The 14458-nt window shown below is 43.4% G+C and overlaps 1 protein-coding gene across 5 annotated transcripts in view; it reads right to left on the reverse strand.

Moving 5' to 3' along the window:
- The window catches only part of LOC106573051 (uncharacterized), a 68455-nt gene that overhangs the window by 10241 nt on the left and 43756 nt on the right, over positions 1 to 14458 (reverse strand). For 3 of the 5 annotated variants that reach the window (XR_014380825.1, XR_014380826.1, XR_014380827.1), the window contains 5 exons: positions 14104 to 14221; positions 8516 to 8804; positions 7959 to 8090; positions 5276 to 5388; positions 309 to 5040 (listed from right to left, as the gene is read on the reverse strand). Coding sequence is in view for 1 of the 5 variants with exons in the window: in XM_082962460.1 (XP_082818586.1) it covers positions 5276 to 5388; positions 7959 to 8090; positions 8516 to 8804; positions 14104 to 14221 (652 nt within the window). In the remaining 4 variants the exon portion in view is untranslated. The remainder of the gene's footprint in view (positions 1 to 308; positions 5041 to 5275; positions 5389 to 7958; positions 8091 to 8515; positions 8805 to 14103; positions 14222 to 14458) is intronic. The other 2 variants (XR_014380828.1, XM_082962460.1) reach the window with 2 other exon arrangements.

Raw genomic sequence — 14458 nt, forward strand, 5'->3', positions numbered from 1 at the left:
AGAGGAGAGAGTAGCGGGAGAGAGAGAGCGAAGGTTGGGACGGCGCAATACCATCCGAGTAGGGGCAGAGTGAGAAGTGTTGGATGAGAGCGAGAGGGAAAAGGATACAAGGTAGTGGTCGGAGACTTGGAGGGGAGTTGCAATGAGATTAGTGGAAGAACAGCATCTAGTAAAGATGAGGTCAAGCGTATTGCCTGCCTTGTGAGTAGGGGGGGAAGGTGAGAGGGTGAGGTCAAAAGAGGAGAGGAGTGGAAAGAAGGAGGCAGAGAGGAAGGAGTCAAAGGTAGATGTGGGGAGGTTAAAGTCACCCAAAACTGTGAGAGGTGAGCCATCCTCAGGAAAGGAACTTATCAAGGCGTCAAGCTCATTGATGAACTCTCCAAGGGAACCTGGAGGGCGATAAATGATAAGGATGTTAAGCTTGAAAGGGCTGGTAACTGTGACAGCATGGAATTCAAATGAGGAGATAGACAGATGGGTCAGGGGAGAAAGAGAGAATGTCCACTTGGGAGAGATGAGGATTCCAGTGCCACCACCCCGCTGGCTCGATGCTCTAGGGGTATGCGAGAACACGTGGGCAGACGAGGAGAGAGCAGTAGGAGTAGCAGTGTTATCTGTGGTAATCCATGTTTCCGTCAGCGCCAGGAAGTCTAGGGACTGGAGGGTAGCATAGGCTGAGATGAACTCAGCCTTGTTGGCCGCAGACCGGCAGTTCCAGAGGCTGCCGGAGACCTGGAACTCCACGTGGGTCGTGCGCGCTGGGACCACCAGGTTAGAGTGGCAGCGGCCACGTGGTGTGGAGCGTTTGTATGGCCTGTGCAGAGGGGAGAGAACAGGGATAGACAGACACATAGTAGACAAGCTACAGAAGAGGCTACGCTAATGCAAAGGAGATTGGAATGACAAGTGGACTACACGTCTCGAATGTTCAGAAAGTTAAGCTTACGTTGCAAAAATCTTATTGACTAAAATGACAAATGAAACAGTACTGCTGGCTGGTGGAGTAGGCTAGCTAGCAGTGGCTGCGTTGTTGACTTTGAACGTGTAGCTGGCTAGGTAACCTCGATAGTTTCAGTACTACACCTTGTCATGATACAAAGCAACTTTGTAGCTAGCTAGCTAACATAACACTAATCAAGACGTTCCTTGTAATGTATTTAGTTTCTACAATGCTGCTCGTCGGTAATAGTTGGCTGGGTTAGGAAAAATGGCGTCGCGGGGGACGGAAATAGCTGGCTAGCTAACCTCGATGGCTGGCTAGCTAACCTCGATAATTACTAAACTACACAATTATCAAGCTATGACAAAGACAACTAAGTAGCTAGCTAGCTAACACTGCACTAGTCAAATCGTTCCGTTGTAAAGTATTAGTATCTACAGCGCTGCTAGTCGGTAACGGTTGGCTAGCTAGCAGTGGGTTAATGATGACTAGGTGTGTTGACTAAGTCTGGCGCCGCGTCGCGGCTGACTAGCTCACCTCGATAATTACTCAAACTACACAATTATCTTAGATACAGAGACAGCAAAGACAACTATGTTAGTAGCTGGCTAACTAACACTAACACCACACTAATCAAGTCGTTACGTTGTAATGTAATAGTTTCTACAGTGCTGCTAGTCGGTAGAAGTTGGCTAGCTAGCAGTGATGACTAGCTAGCTAGCAGCTAGCAGTGTTGACTACATTAGGAGGACGAAGATAGCTAGCCTCGATAATTACTCTAAACTACACAATTATCTTTGATACAAAGACGGCTATGTAGCTAGCTAAGAAGAATTGCTCAGATCAAACAAATCAAGCCGTTGTAATGTAGTGAAGTGTAATATTACCTGTGGAGCGAAGCGTAGTGCGACTGCTCGCTCCAAACCGGCTTTATAAAAAAAAAAGATCTGCACACATTGGGTGTCCCATACCGGTAAGAAATGACATCTACTTTCCCCCCTTTACGTTATTATTACATCAGCTGGTGCGTTGTTTCAGAGGACGATTTACACAGGATAAATTTTTCCAAAATGCCCCCTGTAATTCTTATTTTATTATAGTTTTTATTTTCTATTGACTCTTATGAAGGAAGTCTGGAGGTTTTTATTATAGGTGTGAAGATATGTCTATTCAATAATAGGCTTTACTGATAACTCGTGCATGGCTGTCAAATGTATAGGTGTCCCCATAATATTTAAAATGAGAATTTTATTTTATTTTTTATTTAACCTTTATTTAACAGTGATTATAATTATTATTTTAGCGACCACAGTAAACATCCCTCCTAATGAAAATGCCCCCTATCCTGCTGATGTGAATTGCTGAACAGCACACTTGCACTTGACGTGCGTTTATGGATGAGAACGTTAATTTGCCATTTTCAAAGAGTTTAGCTCAATGGGAAACAGCGGATGTCCTGCTTTGCAATTTATTGCCTACATTTACAGCCAGGGCAGAGCCGGTGTTATGGGCGGGCCTTAGGGGTCCTGGCCCACCCTAACGTACCTCCTTGCCTGTCCAAATAAAATATTTAAATATTGATCATTTATTTGACTGAGACAGGCGCTGTCAGAAAGACCCATCATTGTCAGATAAAGCATCTGAGCAAGCGAAACAGCATCTCTCTATCTCAGTATGTGTAGCCCATGTATCTGATGATATCTGGACTAAAAGAGTATGGCATGACATCATTTTTTGACCAAACCACATCAGATACATTGGGCTACAAGACAGAAGGGCGCTGTTTCAGTCGATCTGATGCTATTTTGGACTAACGTGTGAAGGTAACCTATTACTACTAAGTTATTTGTTTTACAATCAGATGAAAACACCATGCCTGGTTGTGTTCATGCCACATTAACAGTCAGGCTAACACATTTGTATAGTTACCTGTCGTTACTATAAAACCCACAATAGAACTTCTAAAGCAGTCATTTGGACTGCTCATGAATGTAAGGAATTTATTACTGTGCAATTTTTAAAGTCATGCCCCACTCTGTCCTTGCCATTGTTAGAATCTTAATATCACTAACAGAACTGGTGTTATAGACAGTTTTAGGATGGCATGTCATATATGGTTTTCCCCGTTGCCCCACCTTCTCTCGACATTAGGGCCTGATCCCCTCCTTCTGCTGATAGTCGATGATGCCAAACTCACTCTGATTGTCTGCCCAGTCATGTGAAATCCATAGATTAGGGCCTAATGAATGTTTTTCCATTGACTGATTTCCTTACATAAACTGTAACTCAGCAAAAGCTTTTAAATTGTTGCAGGTTGCGTTTTATATTTTTGTTCAGTATAGTAAGAGATTAAATACACGAAGTAGGCTAAAGTATGATATGGGAAAATGGAAGTGAAGTATGCATAATTATGTAATCGCCAATTGTGAATGAAGAACAGGGCGGGCCATTATATTGTATTGAACAATTCTAATTCTAATCTCAAAATGTTACGCACTATATCAGTCTACTCTGGCCTACTTGGAGTACACAGTGAGAGCGTGCATCATTTACAATGTCACGAAGACCAAGACGAATGGATGCACTCGTTAGCATTTCTACAAAATCTGAATGAAAACGACTTCTAATGGAGGGGAAGAAATTAATCATGATGACTTCTCTGTTTAGTATTCTTCTGATTCTGAGCCTCAACCTGAATCTACACCTCCGAAACCTAAGCTAAAAAAAAAGCTAGAACTGTCTGCACTGTGCAGGTGCCCACGCCACCACCAAATGAAAAGTTGAGACAGGAGAGAGGATGGCAGGGTTTGGAATAGAACAAGCCGGTGAAAATTTTACGGGCTATTATCACCACAAATGTCATCACTGAGGGAGCCGGCCCTACATCTCAAGCAAGACATAAAATCAACAGTGCACCAATAGCTTTCGTTGATTAGGCTATGTGACATGGACATGTTCCAACTGATAACTGACTTTTTGACTGCTGTCATATCAACACTTATATTCATAATGCCATTATTGCGTTTGTGATGATATTCTCCATTATCAAGCACACTTGGTGCTTGTAATGATGTTTAGGCTACTGATGTTTTTGTCACTTGACTATGCATCTTACTGACTGTACTTTTTGGTGGTTGGGGTATTTATTTGTATTTTGTAGTTATAAGAAGAAGCTTATACCGGGATCCAACACCAATGCTTTCTGTTTCATAGTTATAACAAAGGCAAGTCCTCAACTGGCAGCTTCATTAAATAGTACCCGCAAAACACCATTCTCAACGTCAACAGTGAAGAGGCGACTCCGGGATTCTGGCCTTCTAGGCAGAGTTGCAAAGAAAAAGCCATATCTCAGACTGGCCAACAAAAAGAAAAGATTAAAATGGGCAAAAGAACACAGACACTGGACATAGGATACTCTACCTAGAAGGCCAGCATCCCGGAGTTTCCTGTTCACTGTTGACGTTGAGACTGGTGTTTTGCGGGTAGTATTTATTTTCAGCTGTGCTAACATAATTGCAAAAGGGTTTTCTAATGATCAATTAGCCTTTTAAAATGAAAAACTTGGATTAGCTAACACAACGTGCCATCAGAACACAGGAGTGATGGTTGCTGATAATGGGCCTCTGTTTTATGTAATATCTACATAGCCGTACAATCAGCCATTTCCAGCTACAATAGTCATTTACAACATGAACAATTTCTACACTGTATTTCTGATCAATCCGTCATTGTAAATAAGAATTTGTTCTTAACTGGCTTGCCTAGTTAAACAAAGGTTAAATAAAAAAAAATGAAAATCGTTATGGAAATCTGTTGCAGATAAATTGACTTCAAAACCCCCAGTGCTCTCTCTCTGGTCAAGCTTGCTAGCTATACAGCTAGCTAACAAATGTAGTTACACACAATTATCATGATGATGTAACACTTTTCATTTCTAGGGTGGAAACCCTTTAATATTTGGATGTGAGAGCTCTCACTCCCCTTACTGTACAATAATAAATCAACGTTCCAAATGTTTGGACCCAGTCAATGAAGTTGCAGCTTGCGTCATTACCATGGCAATTTTAATGGCAGGGCCTAGTCCCAAATTAGCATTGGCTCTGGAAAAAGATATTCAAAGTTATTCAAAGTAGCAGTTTCTGTATGACAAACACTTAGAACATGTATTTAGGGTTTGTTTAGATTGTTTTATATGGCCTACCTTGTAAAATGCTTCCATTCCCCTGCAAGTTACTTTACTTTAAGATAGGGCCTTAACTTTATGTACAGTAACTATCTATATGGACATAACAAAGTGCAGAGGACCGACAGACAGAGAAGTATCCTTCCTCCTACCTTGCTTTCTGGAACGCCAGCTCGGAGAACCAGCACCAAACCACTCCCAATATTACAATCATTCCTATGAAGGGGATGGAGAGAACAGGGGACTCAGACGAATGGATGTTGCTCTGGATTAGGGGAAGAAAAGGAGGGAGGGGGTGGATGAAGATGGAGGGGCAATGGAGAAAACAAAATAATAAATGAGTGGAGGGCAAAAACGTTTACATATGGACACCACAAATCACTCAAATGAATCCAAAATGAAACATGATATGACCTTGCTATGAAGGGGTAGGGGAGTTATGGTATGGACTGATACAAATAGGGTAGGGATGGAAAGCTAGATAGATAGATTCCGTCAATTCGACTGATCGACAGTACATACGAATTTATTATGCCAAGGTAAGCCACCATATTTTGACAAAGATTTTAAGAAAAAAATAATGAAATATATTAGTACAATGCATGTGATTGTTTATGTGCATATGTGACTGAAATTGTCTGTGGTGACAAAACAAACAACAATCAAAAATGAAAAATAGTGACACAAAACAAGATGTTGAAACACATGGTGAAAATCTCCTAACTCTTTCCTCATTCATTGGGGCTCTCGAGTGGTGCAGCAGTCTAAAGTACTTCATCTCAGTGCAAGAGGTGTCACTACAGTCCCTGGTTCAAATCCAGGCTGAATCACATTTGGCTGTGATTGGGAGACCCATAGGGCGGCACACAGCGTTGTCTGAGCTGGGCTAGGCCATCATTGTAAATCAAAAAAAAATCTTCGCTGACTTGCCTAGTTCAATAAAGGTAAAAACATTTTTTTTTTATATAATTTCCCATGTCCACGGTAAACACAAAGTGTGTGGACATATAGTACAAAGCACAGGGACAGTATTTGTAGACTGGGACAGGCAGACAGTTTGACACAAGGGACAGTGCTGCCATAGGGAGGGCATGACAGACAAGTGGAGGGCAATTTGCAGTGCCACATACAGACAGAGTTCATAGCCCTCAAGCATGTTCTCTGATATGATCTGACAGTCATTGTCAGCTTATATCAAAGCATATTATAATATACAGTCAATTATGTATATAAACACATATGTATGTATATTGATATACAGTGCCTTCAGAAAGTATTCACACCCTTTGACCTTTTCCACATTTTGTTGTGCTACAGCCTGAATTTAAATTGTATTAAATTGAGACTTTTTTGTCAATGGCCTACACACAATACCCCGTAATGTTGAATTATGTTTTAGACATTTTTACAAATTGATTAAAAATGAAAAGCTGAAATGTTTTGCGTCAATAAGTATTCAACCCCTTTGTTATGGTAAGCCGAAATAAGTAAGAATTGGCTTGACGAGCCACATAATAAGTTGCATGGACTCACTCTGTGTGCAATAATAACATGATTTTGGATTACTACCTCATCTCTGTACCCCACACATACAATTATTGGTAAGGTCTTTTCTGTCATCTGAGTTGGTTGTTTTACGGGAATTTAACATAGATTGGCTTACCCTGGCCTCAGATCATTTTAAGAATATTTTACTTGACTCAACTTATTTCAGAACACACATGGATTAATGTAAAAAAAAGAAAGGAGTTTGCTTCTCTCTGATTGACCTAATTCTGGAAACTTGCCCCCATAAGTACTTGTCCGGTGGTGCCGTTGCAAATTAGCTCAGTGATCACTGTCCTGTAGCATGCATTAGAAATAGCAAACAGACCTGATCCTCGTATAATTATAGTTTTTACATTTTTTTTCTCCCCAAGGGTTTCTTCATGATATGTATCTTGGGGCTCCCGAGTGGCGCAGTGGTCTAAAGCACTGCATCTCAGTGCAGGAGGTGTCATTACAGTCCCTGATTCAAATCCAGGCTATATCACATCTGGCTGCGATTGGGAGTCCCATAGGGCGGCGCACAATTGGCCCGGCATCGTCCGGGGTAGGCCGTTATTGTAAATAAGAATTTGTTCTTAACTGACTTGCCTAGTTAAAGAAATAAAATAAATGTCTTACTCAGAGATTTCCCCAATCATCTGTTTTTATCTCTATGGCAGGTAAACAGGCCATCTTCAAACACCTTAGAGTCAAAAATATAACAAATGACTGTTTCTGTACCCGCGTGCCTGACCATTCTGCCTGCCTTGACCATGAGCCTGTCTGCCACTCTGTACCTCCTGGACTCTGATCTGGTTTTGACCTTTTTGCCTGTCCATGACCATTCTCTTGCCTACCCCTTTGGATTAATAAACATTCTAAGACTCCAACCATCTGCCTCCTGTGTCTGCATCTGGGTCTCACCTTGTGCCTTGATACATTTGTATTGATTGTGTACATGCAAGGCTCCCATGTATAAGTGGCCTTGGTCTCAATGGGATTTCCCTGCTTAAATAAAGGTTAAAATAAAAATATTTCAACAGTATCTATACACATAACATGTGGAATAAACAGACACAGAATAGGTGTGATGTGTGTGCTGTATTTCTTGTTTTCATTTGCGTAAACTTGAACGTTTTTATAAAACACAACAGTCAAAAATCTCAAGCGGGGAAATGTTGAAGTCAAAAAACAGTCAGAAACAATCAGAACAAACCCAAAAAGCCTCCTGATAGCTATGCAATATACCGTTATTAACTCCTATCACTATGGTGACACCTGACCTCTAACCCCAGTGTGACCTCTCACCTGCCACCCTCCAGCCAACCTCTCGAGCTCTGCCTTGCAGTGCAGTAGCTCCTCCTCCAATTCAGCCCTCTCCCTCTGGCTGCAGTCATAGAGTTCCTGCAGTTCCCGCAGCTCCGTCTTCAACCCATCACACTGAGGGAGCCAGAGTAGAACATAAAGGATCAATCAATCACATGTATTAACAAAGCCCTTTTTACATCCACAGCTGTCACAAAGATCTTTACAGAAATCCGGCTTAGACCTCAAAGAGCAAGCAGAAGCACAGTGGCAAGAAAACACTCCCTAGAAAGAACAGTTGTTGAACACTTCAGAACAGAGATTCATCCCGACACATTACAGGCCAGGTCTGTAAATTGTGCCGTAGTCCATTGCTGCAGTGCCTAATAATTTGTTAGTGATTGTGCAGCTGCTGCTCTGTTGTTTTTCTTTGCCACTGATTTGTGTGGCTTTATCATTTTCTTCAGCACAATTCTAAATCTGGCTGATTAAAACTGCTCCAATAGTCAGTGAGCATCCACTACTATAGTTACTATGGTACAGTCTGGTGCCTAATATACCTGTCTCTGTACCAGCGAGGCCTTCTCCTCAGCCTGTTTCAGCTGGTCCCTCAGTGAGAAGATCTCCCCAAATCCTCCATTCCAGCCGGTGGGGGTCATGGGCTTCCCATCGAACGAAATGTTCTTCTGGATGGAGGCATCCACAAGGCGGCTGTTGGTGCCAGGGCTCGTAGACTGGCACTCGACCATGGTCATATAGCTCTCCGCCATGCCCCCCTCCTCTGTGCCCACCCCCACTCCTGTACCAGCTATCTCACCATCCTTCAGGGACAGATATACGCTGTTGGAGCTGGTGTGGAGAGAGAGGAGAGAGTAAAATCACAAAGGGGATTAGGTGAAAAGAAGGAGAAGAAGATGAATTGATGTGGTGAACAATTATATCTTAGGCTTTTTACTAAACTGAACAAAAATATAAACGCAACATGTAAAGTGTTGGTCCCATGTTTCATGAGCTGAAATAAAAGATCCCAGACATTTTCCATATGTACACAAAGCTTATTTGTTTACATCCCTGTTAGTGAGAATTTCTCATTTGCCAAGATAATCCATCCACCTGACAGGTGTGGCATATCAAGAAGCTGATTAAACAGCATGATAATTAAACAGGTGCACCTTGTGCTGGGGACAACAAAAGGCCACTGTAAAATGTGCAGTTTTGTCAAACAACACAAAGCCACATATGTCTCAAGTTTTAGGGAGTGTGCAATTGGCATGCTGACTGCAGGAATGTCCACCAGAGCTGTTGCCAGAGAATGTAAGGTTTATTTCTCTACCATAACCCACCTATCCAAAGTCGTTTTAGAGAATTTGGCAGTACTTCCAACCGGCCTCAAATCAAATTTTATTGGTCACATACACATGGTTAGCAGATGTTTATGCGAGTGTAGCAAAATGCTTGTGCTTCTAGTTCTGATAGTGCAGTAATATCTAACAACTATTCTAACAAATCACCAACAACTACCTAATACACACAAATCTAAAGTGGTGAATGAGAATATGTACATATGGATGAGCGATGGCCGAGCGGCATAGGGAAGGTGCACTAGATGGTATAAAATACAGTATATACATATGATATGAGTAATGTAAGATATGTAAACTTTCTTAAAGTGGCATTATTTAAAGTGACATTGTTTAAAGTGACTAGTGATCCATTTATTAAAGTGGCCAGTGATTGGGTCTCAATGTAGGCAGCAGCCTCTGAGTTCGTGTTCGCTGTTTAGCAGTCTGATGGCCTTGAGATAGAAGCTGTTTTTCAGTCTCTCGGTCCCAGCTTTGATGCACCTGTACTGACCTCGCTTTCTGGATGGTAGCAGTGTGAACATGTAGTGGCTCGGGTGGTTGTTGTCCTTGAGGATCTTTTTGTGACATCGGGTGCTGTAGGTGTCCTGGAGGGCAGGTAGTTTGCCCCCGGTGATGCGTTGTGCAGACCGCACCACCCTCTGGAGAGCCTTGCTGTTGAGGGCGGCACAGTTGCCGTACCAGGCTGTGATACCACCCGACAGGATGCTCTTGATTGTGCACCTGTAAAGGTTTGTCAGGGTTTTGGGTGACAAGCCAAATTTCTTCAGCCTCCTGAGGTTGAAGATGCGCTGTTGCGCCTTCTTCACCACACTGTCTGTATGGTTGGACCATTTCAGTTTGTCTGTGCTGTGTACACCAAGGAACATAAAACTTTCCACCTTCTCCTCTGCTGTCCCTTCGCTGTGGATAGGAAGAGTGCTCGCTCTGCTGTTTCCTGAAGTCCACGATCATCTCCTTTGTTTTGTTGACGTTGAGTGAGAGGTTGTTTTCCTGACACCACACACCGAAGTGCCCTCACCTCCTCCCTATAGGCTGTCTCGTCGTTGTTGGTAATCAAGCCCACTACTGTTGTGTCGTCTGCAAACTTGATGATTGAGTTGGAGGCGTGCATGGCCACACAGCCGTGGGTGAACAGGAAGTACAGGAGGGGGCTGAGCACCCTTGTGGGGCCCCAGTGTTGAGGGTCAGCGAAGTGGAAATGTTTCCTACCTTCCTACTAGCACGGCTGGCCCTTGGATGTACACAGAGAGCTAATATTCATAATATGCATGTCAATCTCTCCTGGCTGAAAGTGCAGGAGAGATTGACTTCATCAGTACTTTTATTTATGAGAAATATCTGTCTAAACTACTGGCACACAGCTTGTACACCCATGCATACCCCACAAGACATGCCACAAGAGGTCTCCTCACAGTCCCCAAGTCCAGAACAGACTATGGGAGGCACACAGTACTACATAGAGCCATGACTACATGGAACTATTCCACATCAAGTAACTAACGCAAGCAGTAAAATTAGATTTTAAAAAAAGATTAAAAAAACACCTTATGGAACAGCGGGGACTGTGAAGCAACACAAACATTGGCACACACACACACACACACGATAACATACACACTATACATACACATGGATTTAGTACTGTAGATATGTGGTAGTGTTGGAGTAGGGGCCTGAGGGCACGCAGTGTGTTGTGAAATCTGTGAATATATTGTAATGTTTTTAAAATTGTATAAACTGCCTTAATTTTGCTGGACCCCAGGAAGAGTAGCTGCTGCTTTGGCAGCAGCTAATAGGAAAGCAGCAGCTAATGGGGATCCATAATAAATACAAAATACCTTCACCACCTGGGGGCGGCCCGTCAGAAAGTCCAGGACTCAATTGCACAGGGCGGGGTTGAGACCCAGGGCCTCCAGCTTGATGATGAGCTTGGAGGGTACTATGGTGTTGAATGCTGAGCTGTAGTCAATGAACAACATTCTTACATAGGTATTCCTCTTGTATAGATGGGATAGGGCAGTGTGCAGTGTGATGGCGATTGCGTCGTCTGTGGACCTGTTGGGGCGGTATGCAAACTGAAGTGGGTCTAGGGTGGCCGGTAAGATGGAGGTGATATGATCCTTGACTAGTCTCTCAAAGTACTTCATGATGACAGAAGTGAGTGCTATGGGGCGGTAGTCATTTAGTTCAGTTATCTTTGCTTTCTTGGGTACAGGAACAATGGTGGCCATCTTGAAGCATGTGGAGACAACAGACTGGGATAGGGAGCGATTGAATATGTCCGTAAACACACCAGCCAGCTGGTCTGCGCATGCTCTGAGGACACGGCTAGGGATGCCGTCTGGGCCAGCAGCCTTGCGAGGGTTAACACGTTTAAATGTTTTATTCATGTCGGCCACGGAGAAGGAGAGGCGCAGTTCTTTTTAGCGGGCCTCGGCGGTGGCACTGCATTATCCTCAAAGCGGGCAATGAAGGTGTTTAGTTTGTCTTTAAGAGTGACGTTGGTGTCCGTGACGTGGCTGGTTTTCTGTTTGTAGTCCATGATTTCCTGTAGACCCTGCCACATATGTGTCTGAGCCATTGAATTGCGAGTCCACTTTGTCCCTGTACCAGCATTTCGTTTGTTTGATTGTCTTGCGGAGGGAATAACTACACTGTTTATATTCAGCCATATTCCCAGACCTCTTTTCATGGTTAAATGTGGTGGTTTGCGCTTTCAGTTTTGCGCGAATGCCGCCATCAATCTACGGTTTCTGGTTAGGGAAGGTTTTAATAGTCACAGTGGGTACAACATCTCCCATGCACTTCCTTACAAAGACACTCACAGAGTCAGCGTATAGATCGATGTTGTCCTCTGAGGCTGATTGGAACAAATCCCTGTCCGCTGGATCAAAACAATCTTGAAACGTGGATTCCCATTGGTCTGACCAGCTTCGAATGGTTCTAGTCACTGATACATCCTGTTTGAGTTTCTGCCTATAAGACATAGGAGCAATATGGCGTCGTGGTCGGATTTGCTAAAGGGAAGGCGGGGGAGCGCTTTGTATGCATCGCGGAAGTTAGAGTAGCAGTGATAGAGTGTATTACCCCCTGTGCGTAGTGCACTCAATATGCTGATAGAATTTAGGTAGCCTTGTTCTCAAATTTGCTTTGTTAAAATTGCCAGCTACAATAAATGCAGCCTCAGGATATATGGTTTCCAGTTTACATAGAGTCCAGTGAAGTTCCTTGAGGGCTGTCTTGGTGTCTGCTTGAGGGGGAATGTACACAGCTGTGACGATAACTGATGAGAATTCTCTTGGGAGGTAATATGGCTGGCATTTGATTGTAAGGAATTCTAGGTCGGGTGAGCAGGACTTGAGTTCCTGTATGTTGTTATGATAACACCATGAGTTGTTAATCATGAAGCATACACCTCTGCCCTTCCTCTTCCCAGAGAGTTGTTTATCTCTGTCGGCGCGATGCATGGAGAAGCCCTGTGGCTGAACTGATTCCGACAATATATCCCGAGAGAGCCATATTTCCGTGAAACAGAGAATGTTACAATCTCTGATGTCTCTCTGGAAGGCAACCCTTGCTCGAATTTTGTCTACCTTGTTGTCAAGAGACTGGACATTGGCAAGTAGTATAATCGTGCACATCTCCCACCGTTCCCGTCTACGGAGCCTGACTAGGAGGCCGCTCCATCTGCCCCTTCTGCGGGGCCGTTGTTTTGGGTCGACTTCTGGGATTAGATCCATTGTCCTGGGTGGTGGTCCAAACAGAGGATCCACTTCGGGAAAGTCGTATTCCTGTTCGTAATGTTGGTAAGTTGACGTCGCTCTTATATCCAATAGTTCTTCCTGGCTGTATGAAATAAGAATTAAGATTTCCTGGGGTAACAATGTAAGAAATAATAAAATATAAAAACGAAATACTGCATAGTTTCCTAATGACTCAAAGCGAGGCGACCATCTCTGTTGACGCCATCTCTGTTACAACCGCAGACCACGTGTAACCACGCCAGCCTGGGAGTTCCACATCGGCTTCTTCACTGTGGGTTTGCACAACCAAAGAACTTCTGCACAAACTGTCAGAAACTGTCTCAGGGAAGCTCATCTGCGTGATCATTGTCTTCACCAGGGTCTTGACCTGACTGCTGTTCGGCGTTGTAACCGACTTCAGTGGGTAAATGCTCACATTCGATGGCCACTGGAACGCTGAAAAAGTGTGCTCTTCATGGATGAATCCCAGTTTCAACTGTAACGGGCAGATGGCAGACAGCGTGTATGGCATCATGTGGGTGGGAAGTTTGCTGTTGTCAACGTTGTGAACAAAGTGCCCCATAGTGGCAGTGGGGTTATGGTACTGTATGAGCAGGCTTAAGATGCGGACAAAGGACACAATTGCATTTTATCGATGGCAATTTGAATGCACAAAGATACGGTGATGAGATCCTGAGGCCCATTGCCGTGCCATTCATCCGCCGCCATCACCTCATGTTTCAGCATCATAATGCACGGCCCCATGTCGCAAGGATCTGTACACAATTCCTGGAAGCTGAAAATGTCCCAGTTCTTCGCCTGCATACTCACCAGACCAACAGATGCATATCTGTATTCCCAGTCTAGTGAAATTCATAGATTAGCGACTAATTAATTTATTTCAATTGACCGATTTCCTTATATGAACTGAAGCTCAGTAAAAAATTGTTGCATGTTGCATTTATATTTTTGTTCAGTTTAAATGGTTAGCAGATACTGTAAGCAGACTAAGTAGCCAAATAATTGGATGCGTCCTCTCACCCTGTCCTCTGTAGTTGAAGGAGCTGTAGTTTCTCAGTCAAGCGTCTGTTGTCATCCTTCAGAGTCTCACACTCCTCCCTCAAAGTGACACACTCCTGCCTCAGTGTACCTATATCACCTGACAGAACACAACAGGATCATCACACATCAGGGTTGAGTTCAGTCGGCACAAAACGTAAGAAAACGGTCTGAAACGGAGTGATCATGGGAGGTACTCTCTGAACTTGTCCAATAAGAAACACTTGTTTTCCGTTGCACATTTTGAAACATTTTGCTAATGTGTCCCCTAATGGACACAACCCAATAGCTACACAGTAACACATCCTCCACAAGTTCTGTTTGTGTGACCACAGGC

Source organism: Salmo salar, chromosome 16 (genome assembly GCF_965601325.2).
Source record: "Salmo salar chromosome 16, fSalSal1, whole genome shotgun sequence".
Lineage (NCBI taxonomy): Eukaryota > Metazoa > Chordata > Actinopteri > Salmoniformes > Salmonidae > Salmo > Salmo salar.